The sequence below is a fragment of the Cherax quadricarinatus genome, chromosome 19, assembly GCF_038502225.1.
Source record: "Cherax quadricarinatus isolate ZL_2023a chromosome 19, ASM3850222v1, whole genome shotgun sequence".
NCBI lineage: Eukaryota > Metazoa > Arthropoda > Malacostraca > Decapoda > Parastacidae > Cherax > Cherax quadricarinatus.
The window spans coordinates 26406815-26424802 of NC_091310.1; the positions used below are offsets into that span (position 1 = coordinate 26406815).

The 17988-nt window shown below is 42.4% G+C and overlaps 1 protein-coding gene across 5 annotated transcripts in view; it reads left to right on the top strand.

Moving 5' to 3' along the window:
- Positions 1-17988, top strand: part of LOC128688285 (T-box transcription factor TBX20) — a 108012-nt gene that overhangs the window by 81129 nt on the left and 8895 nt on the right. For all 5 annotated transcript variants that reach the window (XM_070086567.1, XM_070086568.1, XM_070086570.1 and 2 more), the window contains exon 8: positions 10208-10272. In XM_070086567.1, coding sequence (XP_069942668.1) covers positions 10208-10272 — 65 coding nt within the window. The remainder of the gene's footprint in view (positions 1-10207; positions 10273-17988) is intronic.

The window sequence follows — 17988 nt, forward strand, 5'->3', positions numbered from 1 at the left end:
AAAACCGGGTAGTCTTAAGCAGATAGTCTGGACAGTCAGGGTTTCTTGTAGCAAGACGATGTCAACCCGATCCCGAATTACTGCCTCCAGCAAGTGGTGCTGTTTGCTCCTCAGGCCCTGAATGTTCCATTGTAGGACCTTGAGGGTGTGATTTGGTACCGAAGTTATTCCATCGCTGTTGTTTCCTGAGCTGGGGACTGAGCCCTGCCCGCTCTGAGAACCTGCAAATTCATGGCGTCCACCATCTCTTCCTCGGTCAGGAAGCACACTCTCAGGAGCGTACTGACCATCTGCCGGAATATGCTCTGTTGTTCCGTGGAGTTGATTGTGTTGCAAATAATATCCGTGAACGCCTTGATGAGTGCTACGAGATCCTTCCTGGTGAGGGCCTGCGTTGGCACTGGGTTCGAAGCAGTGGATATTACCTGGGCTGTTGTGGTCTGTATGGACTGCTGAGGGTTGGATTTCTTTATTGTGTGCACCGTGGTCTGTTGCTGTATACCAGGTTGAGTAGCCGGCATCTGCTGGTGAGGTGCCAGGTGAGCCTGCTAAGCGGCTGTGCCAAGCAAGGAGAGCTTACGCTGTCGTGCTATGGCCGATGGGGGCTTGTTTAGTGCCGTCTGCTGATAGCTTTGACGAGATGTTCCCTGTTGACTCCTCCTGTTCCTCTTGTTTTTGTTTCTTCGTTGAGGAAGGGGGGCAGGAGGCTCCTGTCCATGACGCCTGGTTGTGGCTTCGAGAGTTGGGAATTCCTGGGCATTGAGTTGGGTGACCTGATGAGAGGTCTGCGGTATGGCAGGGTTCTCTGCATCCATTGTTTGCTGAGAGTGATGATCTGTCGTAGCCTGCTGCCGAGTTTTTGGCGTCTTCCGTGCTCCTTGAATTCTGGCAAGCCTATCAGGGCATCGAGGATTCCAGGCATGGTTTGATCCTGCGTCACCATGCCCAGCCCTCTAAGAACAGAACAATGTACATGTTACTGTCCACAGGACCAACAGTTTTTGAGAATTGTTGGTCCTGTGGGCATGATGACGCAGGATCGAATCCTGGCTAGCCACAGTATATATATATATATATATATATATATATATATATATATATATATATATATATATATATATATATATATATATATATATATATATATATATATATATATATATATATATATATATATATATATATATATATATATATATATATATATATATATGTATATATATCTATCTATCTATATATATATATTTTATTATTATTATTATTATTATTATTATTATTATTATCACACTGGCCGATTCCCACCAAGGCAGGGTGGCCCGAAAAAGAAAAACTTTCACCATCATTCACTCCATCACTGTCTTGCCAGAAGGGTGCTTTACACTACAGTTTTTAAACTGCAACATTAACACCCCTCCTTCAGAGTGCAGGCACTGTACTTCCCATCTCCAGGACTCAAGTCCGGCCTGCCGGTTTCCCTGAACCCCTTCATAAATGTTACTTTGCTCACACTCCAACAGCACGTCAAGTATTAAAAACCATTCCTCTCCATTCACTCCTATCAAACACCCTCACGCACGCCTGCTGGAAGTCCAAGCCCCTCTCACACAAAACCTCCTTTACCCCCTCCCTCCAACCTTTCCTAGGCCGACCCCTACCCCGCCTTCCTTCCACTACAGACTGATACACTCTTGAAGTCATTCTGTTTTGCTCCATTCTCTCTACATGTCCGAACCACCTCAACAACCATTCCTCAGCCCTCTGGACAACAGTTTTGGTAATCCCGCACCTCCTCCTAACTTCCAAACTATGAATTCTCTGCATTATATTCACACCACACATTGCCCTCAGACATGACATCTCTACTGCCTCCAGCCTTCTCCTCGCTGCAACATTCATCACCCATGCTTCACACCCATATAAGAGTGTTGGTAAAACTATACTCTCATACATTCCCCTCTTTGCCTCCAAGGACAAAGTTCTTTGTCTCCACAGACTCCTAAGTGCACCACTCACCCTTTTCCCCTCATCAATTCTATGATTCACCTCATCCTTCATAGACCCATCCGCTGACACGTCCACTCCCAAATATCTGAATACATTCACCTCCTCCATACTCTCTCCCTCCAATCTGATATCCAATCTTTCATCACCTAATATTTTTGTTATCCTCATAACCTTACTCTTTCCTGTATTCACTTTTAATTTTCTTCTTTTGCACACTCTACCAAATTCATCCACCAATCTCTGCAACTTCTCTTCAGAATCCCCCAAGAGCACAATGTCATCAGCAAAGAGCAACTGTGACAACTCCCACTTTATGTGTGATTCTTTATCTTTTAACTCCACGCCTCTTGTCAAGACCCTCGCATTTACTTCTCTTACAACCCCATCTATAAATATATTAAACAACCACGGTGACATCACACATCCTTGTCTAAGGCCTACTTTTACTGGGAAATAATTTCCTTCTTTCCTATGTACTCTAACTTGAGCCTCACTATCCTCGTAAAAACTCTTCACTGCTTTCAGTAACCTACCTCCTACACCATACACCTGCAACATCTGCCACATTGCCCCCCTATCCACCCTGTCATACGCCTTTTCCAAATCCATAAATGCCACAAAGACCTCTTTAGCCTTATCTAAATACTGTTCACTTATATGTTTCACTGTAAACACCTGGTCCACACACCCCCTACCTTTCCTAAAGCCTCCTTGTTCATCTGCTATCCTATTCTCAGTCTTACTTTTAATTCTTTCAATAATAACTCTACCATACACTTTGCCAGGTATACTCAACAGACTTATCCCCCTATAATTTTTGCACTCTCTTTTGTCCCCTTTGCCTTTATACAAAGGAACTATGCATGCTCTCTGCCAATCCCTAGGTACCTTACCCTCTTCCATACATTTATTAAATAATTGCACCAACCACTCCAAAACTATATCCCCACCTGCTTTTAACATTTCTATCTTTATCCCATCAATCCCGGCTGCCTTACCCCCTTTCATTTTACCTACTGCCTCACGAACTTCCCCCACACTCACAACTGGCTCTTCCTCACTCCTACAAGATGTTATTCCTCCTTGCCCTATACACGAAATCACAGCTTCCCTATCTTCATCAACATTTAACAATTCCTCAAAATATTCCCTCCATTTAATAACTCTCCTCTCCTATTTTTAACTGACAAATCCATTTGTTCTCTAGGCTTCCTTAACTTGTTAATCTCACTCCAAAACTTTTTCTTATTTTCAACAAAATTTGATGATAACATCTCACCCACTCTCTCATTTGCTCTCTTTTTACATTGCTTCACCACTCTCTTAACCTCTCTCTTTTTCTCCATATACTCTTCCCTCCTTGCATCACTTCTACTTTGTAAAAACTTCTCATATGCTAACTTTTTCTCCCTTACTACTCTCTTTACATCATCATTCCACCAATCGCTCCTCTTCCCTCCCGCACCCACTTTCCTGTAACCACAAACTTCTGCTGAACACTCTAACACTACATTTTTAAACCTACCCCATACCTCTTCGACCCCATTGCCTATGCTCTCATTAGCCCATCTTTCCTCCAATAGCTGTTTATATCTTTCCCTAACTGCCTCCTCTTTTAGTTTATAAACCTTCACCTCTCTCTTCCCTGATGCTTCTATTCTCCTTGCATCCCATCTACCTTTTACTCTCAGTGTAGCTACAACTAGAAAGTGATCTGATATAACTGTGGCCCCTCTATAAACATGTACATCCTGAAGTCTACTCAACAGTCTTTTATCTACAAACACATAATCCAACAAACTACTGTCATTTCGCCCTACATCATATCTTGTATACTCATTTATCCTCTTTTTCTTAAAATATGTATTACCTATAACTAAACCCCTTTCTATACAAAGTTCAATCAAAGGGCTCCCATTATCATTTACACCTGGCACCCCAAACTTACCTACCACACCCTCTCTAAAAGTTTCTCCTACTTTAGCATTCAGGTCCCCTACCACAATTACTCTCTCACTTGGTTCAAAGGCTCCTATACATTCACTTAACATCTCCCAAAATCTCTCTCTCTCCTCTGCATTCCTCTCTTCTCCAGGTGCATACACGCTTATTATGGCCCACTTCTCGCATCCAACCTTTACTTTAATCCACATAATTCTTGCATTTACACATTCATATTTTCTTTTCTCCTTCCATAACTGATCATTCAACATTACTGCTACCCCTTCCTTTGCTCTAACTCTCTCAGATACTCCAGATTTAATCCCATTTATTTCCCCCCACCGAAACTCCCCTACCCCCTTCAGCTTTGTTTCGCTTAGGGCCAGGACATCCAACTTCTTTTCATTCATAACATCAGCAATCATCTGTTTCTTGTCATCTGCACTACATCCACGCACATTCAAGCATCCCAGTTTTATGAAGTTTTTCTTCTTCTCTTTTTTAGTAAATGTCTACAGGAGAAGGGGTTACTAGCCCATTGCTCCCGGCATTTTAGTCGCCTCATACGACATGCATGGCTTACGGAGGAAAGATTCTTTTCCACTTCCCCATGGACAATAGAAGAAATAAAGAAGAACAAGAGCTATGTAGAAAAAGGAGAAAAACCTAGATGTATGTATATATATATGCATGTGCGTGTCTGTGAAGTGTGACCAAAGTGTAAGTTGGAGTAGCAAGATATCCCTGTTATCTAGCGTGTTTATGAGACAGAAAAAGACACCAGCAATCCTACCATCATGCAAAACAGTTACAGGTTTCTGTTTCACAGTCATCTGGCAGGACAGTAGTACTTCCCTGGGTGGTTGCTGTCTACCAACCTACTACCTATATATATATATATATATATATATATATATATATATATATATATACATATATATATATATATATACACACATATATATATATATATATATATATACATATATATATATATATATATATATGTCGTGCCGAATATGTAAAACTGGTCAAGTAGCAAGAACTCATTTAAAATTAAGTCCTTTCTAAAATTTTCTCTTATACGTTTAAAGATATATTTTTTTCAATAATGTTGATGTAAAAATTTTTAATTTTGCACCAAAAGGAACTTATAAAACTTAACTAACCTTATTATAACAAGAACAATTTATTTTAGCCTAACCCAACAAAATATATTTTAGATTTCTTTACAATAATTTAATACTAAACAAACACAGTGAAATACATTTTTTTCGTTAGGTTCAGAATGATTATGGCTAAATTATTGCATACACAAATTTTCACTTGTCCTATATGGCAAGATGAGCGTTGCTATTTAAGCCAAGATCGCAAGTTCTGCCTATTCGGCACGACATATATATATATATATATATATATATATATATATATATATATATATATATATATATATATATATATATATATATATATAGATATATATTACCTGGAGTTTACCTGGAGTGAGTTCCGGGGGTCAACGCCCCCGCGGCCCGGTCTGTGACCAGGCCGCCTGGTGGATCAGAGCCTGATCAACCAGGCTGTTGCTGCTGGCTGCACGCAAACCAACATACGAGCCACAGACCGGCTGTTCAGGAACCGACTTTTGGTGCTTGTCCAGTGCCAGCTTGAAGACTGCCAGGGGTCTGTTGGTAATCCCCCTTATGTATGCTGGGAGGCAGTTGAACAGTCTCAGGCCCCTAACACTTATTGTATGGTCTCTTAACGTGCTAGTGACACCCCTGCTTTTCATTGGGGGGATGTTGCATCGTCTGCCAAGTCTTTTGCTTTCGTAGTGAGTGATTTTCGTGTGCAAGTTCGGTACTAGTTCCTCTAGGATTTTCTAGATGTATATAATCATATATCTCCCCCGCCTGCATTCCAGGGAATACAGGTTTAGGAACCTCAAGTGCTCCCAGTAATTGAGGTGTTTTATCTTCGTTATGCGCGCCGTGAAGGTTCTCTGTACATTTTCTAGGTCAGCAATTTCACCTACCTTGAAAGGTGCTCTTAGTGTGCAGCAATATTCCAGCCTAGATAGAACAAGTGACCTGAAGAGTGTCATCATGGGCTTGGCCTCCCTAGTTTTGAAGGTTCTCATTATCCATCCTGTCATTTTTCTAGCAGATGCGATTGATACAATGTTATGGTCCTTGTAGGTGAGATCCTCCGACATGATCACTCCCAGGTCTTTGACGTTGGTGTTTCGCTCTATTTTGTGGCCAGAATTTGTTTTGTACTCTGATGAAGATTTAATTTCCTCGTGTTTACCATATCTGAGTAATTGAAATTTCTCATCGTTGAACTTCATATTGTTTTCTGCAGCCCACTGAAAGATTTAGTTGATGTCCGCCTGGAGCCTTGCAGTGTCATGCAGAATCGGGTGTCATCTGCAAAGGAAGACACGGTGCTGTGGCTGACATCCTTGTCTATGTCAGATATGAGGATGAGGAACACGATGGGAGCGAGTACTGTGCCTTGTGGAACAGAGTTTTTCACCGTAGCTGCCTCGGACTTTACTCTGTTGACGACTACTCTCTGTGTTCTGTTAGTGAGGAAATTATAGATCCATCGACTGACTTTTCCTGTTATTCCTTTAGCACGCATTTTGTGCGCTATTACGCCATGGTCACACTTGCCAAAGGCTTTTGCAAAGTCTGTATATATTACATCTGCATTCTTTTTGTCTTCTAGTGCATCTAGAACCTTGTCGTAGTGATCCAATAGTTGAGACAGACAGGAGCGACCTGTTCTAAACCCATGTTGCCCTGGGTTGTGTAACTGATGGGTTTCTAGATGGGTGGTGATCTTGCTTCTTAGGACCCTTTCAAAGATTTTTATGATATGGGATGTTAGTGCTATCGGTCTGTAGTTCTTTGCTGTTGCTTTACTGCCCCCTTTGTGGAGTGGGGCTATGTCTGTTGCTTTTAGTAACTATGGGACGACCCCCGTGTCCATGCTCCCTCTCCATAGGATGGAAAAGGCTCGTGATAGGGGCTTCTTGCAGTTCTTGATGAACACGGAGTTCCATGAGTCTGGCCCTGGGGCAGAGTGCATGGGCATGTCATTTATCGCCTGTTCGAAGTCATTTGGCGTCAGGATAACATCGGATAGGCTTGTGTTAACCAAATTCTGTGGCTCTCTCATAAAAAAATTAATTTTGATCTTCGACTCTCAGTCTGGTTAGCGGCTTGCTAAAAACTGAGTCATATTGGGACTTGAGTAGCTCACTCATTTCCTTGCTGTCATCTGTGTAGGACCCATCTTTGATTTTGCATAGGAGAAGAAATACTTTGGGTTTCTTTCGATTTCATTTATGGCTTTTAGTTCTTCCCGCGATTCCTGACTCCCATAAGATTCCTTTAGCTTAAGTTCGATGCTTGCTATTTCTCTGACCAGTGTCTTCCTACGCATTTCAGATATATTGACCTCTTTTAGCCGCTTTGTTATTCTTTTCCGTCGCCTGTAAAGGGAGCGCCTGTCTCTTTCTATTTTACATCTACTCCTCCTTTTTCTTAGAGGAATAAGCTTTGTGCATACATCGAGTGCCACCAAGTTAATCTGTTCTAGGCATAAGTTGGGGTCTGTGTTGCTTAGTACATCTTCCCAGCTTATATCGGTTCGGACTTGGTTTACTTGGTCCCACTTTATGTTTTTGTTATTGAAGTTGAATTTGGAGAATGCTCTCTCGTGACTAATCTCATTATGTCGGTCTGGGGCTCTGCGCATACATGTCTGAACCTCAATTATGTTGTGATCTGAGTATATTGTTTTTGATATGGTGACATTTCTTATCAGATCATCATTGTTAGTGAAGATGAGGTCTAGTGTATTCTCCAGTCTAGTAGGCTCTATTATTTGCTGGTTTAAATTGAATTTTGTGCAGAGATTTAAAAGCTCGTGTGAGTGTGAGTTTTCATCAGAGCTGCCTCCTGGTGTTATTACTGCAACAATATTATTTGCTATATTCCTCCATTTTAGGTGCCTTAAGTTGAAATCCCAGAGGAGCAAGATGTTGAGTGCAGGAGCTGGAAGATTTTCCAGACAGTGGTCAATTTTTAACAGCTGTTCCTGGAATTGCTGGGATGTTGCATCCGGAGGCTTGTAGACTACCACAATGACTAGGTTTTGGTTCTCGATCTTTACTGCTAAAACTTCCACTACATCATTTGAGGCATTAAGCAGTTCTATATATATATATATATATATATATATATATATATATATATATATATATATATATATATATATATATATATATATATATATATATATATATATTAAAAATGGCAAATATCCCCGCCTCTCCTTCAGAATGCATAGAAATTATCCCAGTTGTCAGTGGATGAGAGTGCAAGGTCTGTGCAGTACTTAGTCTAGCCAACACCAGTTGCCCTTGACATCAATTCATGGCTTACTCCCCTTCTGTGCAAAATTCTACATGCTTGTATGATCGGGATCTCTCCCTTGGACCTAATTAAATCTATAGTAGTCCTGTACTTAGGTAGCAGATCCTGTCTTTAACTCCTTCCCAGTATTTCGATCTCTAAGATCTTCAGCAGTCTTTGTGTATATAGTGTATGTTGAGGGGGACCACTGAACTTATGAACAGAGTAACTGGACACTAGGTAGAGTAGCTTGCATACATTGTCCGGTGATGTGAAATGTACATACAAGCTGGGAGTTACCGGTGTGTGGTCAGGCCGTGAGAATCTGATATCTGGGATGGATAATGAGAACCTTCAAAACTAGGGACGCCAAGCCTAAATCACTTGTGCTCTCTAGGCTGGAATACTGCTGTACACTAACGGCCCCCTTCAAGGCTGGCGACATTGTAGACCTGGAGAGTGTACAAAGAACTTTCACGGCACACATAAGTGCGATAAGGCACCTAAACTACTGGGAACGATTGAAGGTCCTTGATCTGTATTCCCTCGAGCGCAGGCGAGAGAGATACATGATAATATACACTTGGAAGGTCCTGGAGGGATTGGTACCAAACCTGCACACGAAAATCACTCCATATGAAAGCAAAAGACTCGGCAGGAGATGCAATATTCCCCCGATGAAAAGCAGGGGCGCCACGAGTACACTGAGACAACACAATAAGTGTCCAGGGCCCAAGACCATTCAGTTGCCTCCCAGCATACATAAGGGGGATTACCAATAGACTCCTGGCTGTCTTCAAGAAGGCACTGGACAGGCACCTAAAGTCAGTACCTGACCAACCGGGCTGTGGTTCGTACGTCAGCTTGCGTGCGGCCAGCAGTAACAGCCTGGTTGATCAGACCCTGATCCACCATGAGGCCTGGTCTCAGACCGGGCCGCGGGGGCGCTGACCCCCGATACCCTCTCCAGGTAAACTCCAGGTGTCTAATCTTTTCATGGCGAATCTTAAAATCGCATCAAAAATCCATTTGTCTTCAAAGGTTTGGAATTAGGTTTTGTTTAAGATGGGACAGCTTCCATTGTTTTTGTCTTGTAGTTACCTTCTGTTTTAACATTTATTTTGACTTTGGTCCAATTTATTTTATGCTTATGATTTTGATTGTGTTGGAAGAAAACAGAACTTTCCTGGCCTTGTTTGGTAGACCTATAATGTTCCACAGTCCTGGGTAGAAGTTGACGTGTTGTCTCCCTTGTGTAAACAAGGTCAGTCATAACCTGGACTTTGTTCCGGGGGTCAGTGCCCCAGCGGCCCGGTCCATGACCAGGCCTCGTGGTGGATCAGAGCCTGATCAGCCAGGCTGTTACTGCTGGCCGCACGCAAACCGAAGTACGAACTACAGCCCGGCTGGTCAGGTACTGATTTTAGGTTCCTGTCCAGCTCCTCTTGAAGACAACCAAGGGTCCATTGGTAATTCTCTTATGTATGCTGGGAGGCAGTTGAACAGTTCTGGAGTAAATCTTTTTTGTCACTGATACCGACAAGTGGTTTAAAAAGACACAGTTGTGTATTTTCGGTTCACCTACCTAGGTGGGAGACAGCCAGTGTGTGAAAAAAAGACAAATGAAAAAATTATCTTATAACCGTGTTAATGTTTTTTTTTTCTTTTTTTTTCACAAGTTTAGGTTTCTCTTCAGTAATGAAAATTGGAAATTTCCAAGAATGGTACATTTAACTCACCCCAATAATGTTTTCCTGGGATTTTTTTAATATAACCTTAATGTACGTTTATTATTTTTTGTTGTGCATTTGTAACTCTAAATCTTCATCTCACAGATTACGAGATTAAAAATCGACAGTAATCCCTTCGCTAAAGGTTTCCGGGACGCAACAAAACAAAAGTAAGTGTTGAAGCGCTAATTGTTTTTAGAAGATCATAGTTTGTAGTCCAGGAGGAAGGTCACAGTTTGTAGTCCAGCAGGAAGGTCATAGTTTGTAGTCCAGGAGGAAGGTCACAGTTTGTAGTCCAGCAGGAAGGTCATAGTTTGTAGTCCAGCAGGAAGGTCATAGTTTGTAGTCCAGAGGAAGGTCACAGTTTATAGTACAGCATGAAAGTCACAGCTTATAGCTCAGCACGATGGTCATAATTTGTAGTCCAGGAGGAATGTCATAGTTTGTAGTCCAGCAGAAGGGTCACAGTTTACAGTACAGCTTAAAGTCACAGCTTATAGTCCAACAGGAAGGTCACATTATATAGTACAGCATGAATGTCACATTTTCTAGTGCAACAAGGTCATAGTTTGTCGTCCAGCAGGAAGATCACAGATTATAGCACAACAAGAAGGTCACAGTTTATGGTACAGGATGAAGGTCACAGTTTATAGTACAGCAGAAAAGGTTGGAGGATGGCTTCTCCGCTGGATTGAAGGTTACCTGTCCAACAGAAAGTCGTCTGTGTTGTTCCAGGGACATAGAAGTGTAACTAAAGATTTTGAATTAGGAACCCCACAGGCTTTCACTGAGACCCACATAAAGGACCACTTGGACAACGAAATATGGATCCCAGGTTACAACCTATACAGATGTGACAGAGTGGACAGGCAAAAGGGTGGGGGGGGGGGGGTTGGCCTGTACATTGCAGAGTCACTTGTTTGCACAGAACTGCTTAATGCCTCAAATGATGTAGTGGAAGTTTTAGCAGTAAAGGTCGAGAACCAAAACCTAGTCATTGTGGTAGTCTACAAGCCTCCGGATGCAACATCCCAGCAATTCCAGGAACATCTGTTAAAAATTGACCACTGTCTGGAAAATCTTCCAGCTCCTGCACCCAACATCTTGCTTCTGGGGGATTTCAACTTAAGGCACCTTAAATGGAGGAATATAGCAAATAATATTGTTGCAGTAATAACACCAGGAGGCAGCTCTGATGAAAACTCACACTCACACGAGCTTTTAAATCTCTGCACAAAATTCAATTTAAACCAGCAAATAATAGAGCCTACTAGACTGGAGAATAACACGAGACCTCATCTTCACTAACAATGATGATCTGATAAGAAATGTCACCATATCAAAAACAATATACTCAGATCACAACATAATTGAGATTCAGACATGTATGCGCAGAGCCCCAGACCGACATAATGAGATTAGTCACGAGGGAGCATTCACCAAATTCAACTTCAATAACAAAAACATAAAGTGGGACCAAGTAAACCAAGTCCTAACCGATATTAGCTGGGAAGATATACTAAGCAACACAGACCCCAACTTATGCCTAGAACAGATTAACTTGGTGGCACTCGATGTATGCACAAGGCTTATTCCTCTAAGAAAAAGGAGGAGTAGATGTAAAATAGAAAGAGACAGGCGCTCCCTTTACAGGCGACGGAAAAGAATAACAGAGCGGCTAAAAGAGGTCAATATATCTGAAATGCGTAGGGAGACACTGGTCAGAGAAATAGCAAGCATCGAACTTAAGCTAAAGGAATCTTATGGGAGTCAGGAATCGCGGGAAGAACTAAAAGCCATAAATGAAATCGAAAGAAACCCAAAGTATTTCTTCTCCTATGCCAAATCAAAGTCGAGAACAACGTCCAGTATTGGGCCCATACTTAAGCAAGATGGGTCCTACACAGATGACAGCAAGGAAATGAGTGAGCTACTCAAGTCGCAATATGACTCAGTTTTTAGCAAGCCGCTAACCAGACTGAGAGTCGAAGATCAAAATGAATTTTTTTATGAGAGAGCCACAGAATTTGGTTAACACAAGCCTATCCGATGTTATCCTGACGCCAAATGACTTCGAACAGGCGATAAATGACATGCCCATGCACTCTGCCCCAGGGCCAGACTCATGGAACTCCGTGTTCATCAAGAACTGCAAGAAGCCCCTATCACGAGCCTTTTCCATCCTATGGAGAGGGAGCATGGACACGGGGGTCGTCCCACAGTTACTAAAAACAACAGACATAGCCCCACTCCACAAAGAGGGCAGTAAAGCAACAGCAAAGAACTACAGACCGATAGCACTAACATCCCATATCATAAAAATCTTTGAAAGGGTCCTAAGAAGCAAGATCACCACCCATCTAGAAACCCATCAGTTACACAACCCAGGGCAACATGGGTTTAGAACAGGTCGCTCCTGTCTGTCTCAACTATTGGATCACTACGACAAGGTCCTAAATGCACTAGAAGACAAAAAGAATGCAGATGTAATATATACAGACTTTGCAAAAGCCTTTGGCAAGTGTGACCATGGCGTAATAGCGCACAAAATGCGTGCTAAAGGAATAACAGGAAAAGTCGGTCGATGGATCTATAATTTCCTCACTAACAGTACTCGCTCCCATCTTGTTCCTCATCCTCATATCTGACATAGACAAGGATGTCAGCCACAGCACCGTGTCTTCCTTTGCAGATGACACCCGAATCTGCATGACAGTGTCTTCCATTGCAGACACTGCAAGGCTCCAGGCGGACATCAACCAAATCTTTCAGTGGGCTGCAGAAAACAATATGAAGTTCAACGTTGAGAAATTTCAATTACTCAGATATGGTAAACACGAGGAAATTAAATCTTCATCAGAGTACAAAACAAATTCTGGCCACAAAATAGAGCGAAACACCAACGTCAAAGACCTGGGAGTGATCATGTCGGAGGATCTCACCTTCAAGGACCATAACATTGTATCAATCGCATCTGCTAGAAAAATGACAGGATGGATAATGAGAACCTTCAAAACTAGGGAGGCCAAGCCCATGATGACACTCTTCAGGTCACTTGTTCTATCTAGGCTGGAATATTGCTGCACACTAACAGCACCTTTCAAGGCAGGTGAAATTGCTGACCTAGAAAATGTACAGAGAACCTTCACGGCGCGCATAACGGAGATAAAACACCTCAATTACTGGGAGCGCTTGAGGTTCCTAAACCTGTATTCCCTGGAATGCAGGCGGGAGAGATACATGATTATATACACCTGGAAAATCCTAGAGGGACTAGTAGCGAACTTGCACACGAAAATCACTCACTACGAAAGCAAAAGACTTGGCAGACGATGCACCATCCCCCCAATGAAAAGCAGGGGTGTCACTAGCACGTTAAGAGACCATACAATAAGTGTCAGGGGCCCGAGACTGTTCAACTGCCTCCCAGCACACATAAGGGGGATTACCAACAGACCCCTGGCAGTCTTCAAGCTGGCACTGGACAAGCACCTAAAGTCAGTTCCTGATCAGCCGGACTGTGGCTCGTACGTTGGTTTGCGTGCAGCCAGCAGCAACAGCCTGGTTGATCAGGCTCTGATCCACCAGGAGGCCTGGTCACAGACCGGGCCGCGGGGGCGTTGACCCAAGGAACTCCCTCCAGGTAAACTCCAGGTCACACTTGTCGAAGGCTTTTGCAAAGTCTGTATATATTACATCTGCATTCTTTTTATCTTCTAGTGCATTTAGGACCTTGTCGTAGTGATCCAATAGTTGAGACAGACAGGAGCGACCTGTTCTAAACCCATGTTGCCCTGGGTTGTGTAACTGATGGGTTTCTAGATGGGTGGTGATCTTGCTTCTTAGGACCCTTTCAAAGATTTTTATGATATGGTATGTTAGTGCTATCGGTCTGTAGTTCTTTGCTGTTGCTTTACTGTCCCCTTTGTGGAGTGGGGCTATGTCTGTTGTTTTTAGTAACTGTGGGACGACCCCCGTGTCCATGCTCCCTCTCCATGGGATGGAAAAGGCTCGTGATTGGGGCTTCTTGCAGTTCTTGATGAACACGGAGTTCCATGAGTCTGGCCCTGGGGCAGAGTGCATGGGCATGTCATTTATCGCCTGTTCGAAGTCATTTGGCGTCAGGATAACATTGGATAGGCTTGTGTTAACCAAATTTTGTGGCTCTCTCATAAAAAATTAATTTTGATCTTTGACTCTCAGTCTGGTTAGCGGCTTGCTAAAAACTGAGTCATATTGGGACTTGAGTAGCTCACTCATTTCCTTGCTGTCATCTGTGTAGGACCCATCTTGTTTAAGTAGGGGCCCAATACTGGATGTTGTTCTCGTCTTTGATTTGGCATAGGAGAAGAAATACTTTGGGTTTCTTTCGATTTCATTTATGGCTTTTAGTTCTTCCCGCGATTCCTGACTCCTATAAGATTCCTTTAGCTTGAGTTCGATGCTTGCTATTTCTCTGACCAGTGTCTCCCTACGCATTTCAGATATATTGACCTCTTTTAGCCGCTCTGTTATTCTTTTCCGTCGCCTGTAAAGGGAGCGCCTGTCTCTTTCTGTTTTACATCTACTCCTCCTTTTTCTTAGAGGAATAAGCCTTGTGCATACATCGAGTGCCACCCAGTTAATCTGTTCTAGGCATACTTTGGGGTCTGTGTTGCTTAGTATATCTTCCCAGCTTATATCGGTTAGGACTTGGTTTACTTGGTCCCACTTTATGTTTTTGTTATTGAAGTTGAATTTGGTGAATGCTCCCTCATGACTAGTCTCATTATGTCGGTCTGGGGCTCCACGCATACATGTCTGAACCTCAATTATGTTGTGATCTGAGTATATTGTTTTTGATATGGTGACATTTCTTATCAGATCATCATTGTTAGTGAAGATGAGGTCTAGTGTATTCTCCAGTCTAGTAGGCTCTATTATTTGCTGGTTTAAATTGAATTTTGTGCAGAGATTTAAAAGCTCGTGTGAGTGTGAGTTTTCATCAGAGCTGCCTCCTGGTGTTATTACTGCAACAATATTATTTGCTATATTCCTCCATTTTAGGTGCCTTAAGTTGAAATCCCCCAGGAGCAAGATGTTGGGTGCAGGAACTGGAAGATTTTCCAGACAGTGGTCAATTTTTAACAGCTGTTCCTGGAATTGCTGGGATGTTGCATCCGGAGGCTTGTAGACTACCACAATGACTAGGTTTTGGTTCTCGACCTTTACTGCTAAAACTTCCACTACATCATTTGAGGCATTTAGCAGTTCTGTGCAAACAAGTGACTCTGCAATGTACAGGCCAACCCCCCCCCCCCTTTTGCCTGTTCACTCTGTCACATCTGTATAGGTTGTAACCTGGGATCCATATTTCGTTGTCCAAGTGATCCTTTATGTGGGTCTCAGTGAAAGCCGCGAACATTGCCTTTGCCTCTGCAAGCAGTCCACGGATGAAAGGTATTTTGTTGTTTGTTGCTGGCTTTAGAATGTCATCGGACTGGTGGTATTGTTGGTACTGGGGGGGGGGATTTTTTCTCTGGCATTAGTATCTGTATCTGTTGGTTTGGAGTGGATGCCATCGACTGTGGTTCCACTCCAGGAATGACTGGATTTGGTGTACAATTTCTGCCATTTCCTGCCATTTTTTTTTCCTTCCTGGCACTAAAAAACCTCTCCCTCTTGAGTGGCTGTGGCTACCCAGGTTTTCCCATGGCCTGGATGTTTTGTAGCTTTTTGTCCCCTTTAGATGGTGTGCCTGGCAATTTAAGTTATAGCACAGTCTTTCCTGTACTGAAGAGGTACACAGTTCAGGGTGAAAAAGCTTACAGGAAGGGAGTTTGCATTTTCCTGTTGTCATATGGGCATGGCATTTTCTAGGGTGGTCATAGTTGCACGTCCCGTCTGTTTTTCCAGATTTCCCATGTCTGCAGATACCAAGTGATTAGTATGTGCACAGGCTTGGTTTCCGTTTGCCTTGGGTTTCTGTGACTATTCCCTGTTGGTGCATGTTTCCCTGTCTTATTCCTATCCTCCCTAGCACCAACAATGGAGCTCCCACCAGTTGTTTTTTGGTAATATATCCTCACTATTGCTAGTGGAGTCCTCTTGTTTGCTATTTCCTGTGGTATTTCTAGTTTGCAATATTGGTTTTATCTTATCTTTGACTACACTTGTTTCCCCACTACGGCTCCTGTCCCCTATGAGGTCATTTATATGTATTCCTTCCTGCGTATAATTCCCGACTACCTGGACAAAATCTCCAGCTTCACCATTACTGTCTCCCAGGACAGCACCTCCAGCTTCACCATTACTGTCTCCCAGGACAGCACCTCCAGCTTCACCATTACTGTCTCCCAGGATAGCACCTCCAGCTTCACCATTACTGTCTCCCAGGGCAGCACTATCAGCCCCACATTTACTGACTACCATAGGCAGAACTTGCGATCTTGGCTTAAATAGCAACGCTCATCTTGCCTTATAGGTCAAGTGAAAATTTGTGTATGCAATAATTTCGCCAAAATCATTCTGAACCTATCGAAAACAATATATTTGATTGTGTTTGTTTAGTGCTAAATTACTGTGAACGTATTTAAAATATATTTAGTTGGGTTAGGGTAAAATAAATTGCTCTTGTTATAATAAGGTTAGGTAAGTTTTCTATGATTCTTTTGGTGCAAAATTAAATTTTTTTATATTACCATTAATGAAAAAATATATCTTTAAACGTATAAGAGAAAATTTCAGAAAGGACTTAATTTTAAATGAGTTCTTGCTAATTGACCAGTTTTACATATTCGGCACGACATATATATATTAACAAGTTGGCCGTCTCCCACCGAGGCAGGGTGACCCAAAAAGAAAGAAAATCCCCAAAACGAAAATACTTTCATCATTCAACACTTTCACCTCACTCATACATAATCACTGTTTTTACAGAGGTGCCCAGAACACAACAGTTTAGAAGCATATACATATAAAGATACACAACATATCCCTCCAAACTGCCAATATCCTGAACCCCTCCTTTAAAGTGCAGGCACTGTACTTCCCATTTCCAGTACTCAAGTCCGGCTATATAAAAATAACCAATTTCCCTGAATCCCTTCAAATATTACCCTGCTCACACTCGAACAGCTCGTCAGGTCCCAAATACCATTCGTCTCCATTCACTCCTATCTAATACACTCACGCATGCTTGCTGTTAGTCCAAGCCCCTCGCCCACAAAACCTCCTTTACCCCCTCCCACCAACCTTTTCGAGGACGACCCCTACCCCGCCTTCCTTCCCCTACAGATTTATACGCACTCCATGTCATTCTACTGTGATTCATTCTCTCTAAATGACCAAACAACCTCAACAACCCCTCTTCAGCCCTCTGACTAATACTTATATTAACTCCACACCTTCTCATAATTTCCACATACCGAATTCTCTGCATAATATTTACACCACACATTGCCCTTAGACAGGACATCTCCACTGCCTCCAACCGCCTCCTCGCTGCAGCATTTACAACCCAAGCTTCACACCCATATAAGAATGTTGGTACCACTATACTTTCATACATTCCCTTCTTGTCTCCATAGATAATGTGTTTTGTCTTCACATATACCTCAATACACCACTCACCTTTTTTCCTTCATCAATTCTGTGATTAACCTCATCCTTCATCCATCCATCCGGTGACATGTCAACTCCCAAATATCTGAAAACATTCACTTCTTCCATACTCCTCCTCTCCAATTTGATATCCAATTTTTCTTTATCTAAATCGTTTGATACCTTCATCACCTTACTCTTTTCTATGTTCACTTTCAATTTTCTACCTTTACACACACTCCCAAAATCATCCACTAACATTTGCAACTTTTCTTTAGAATCTCCCATAAGCACAGTATCATCAG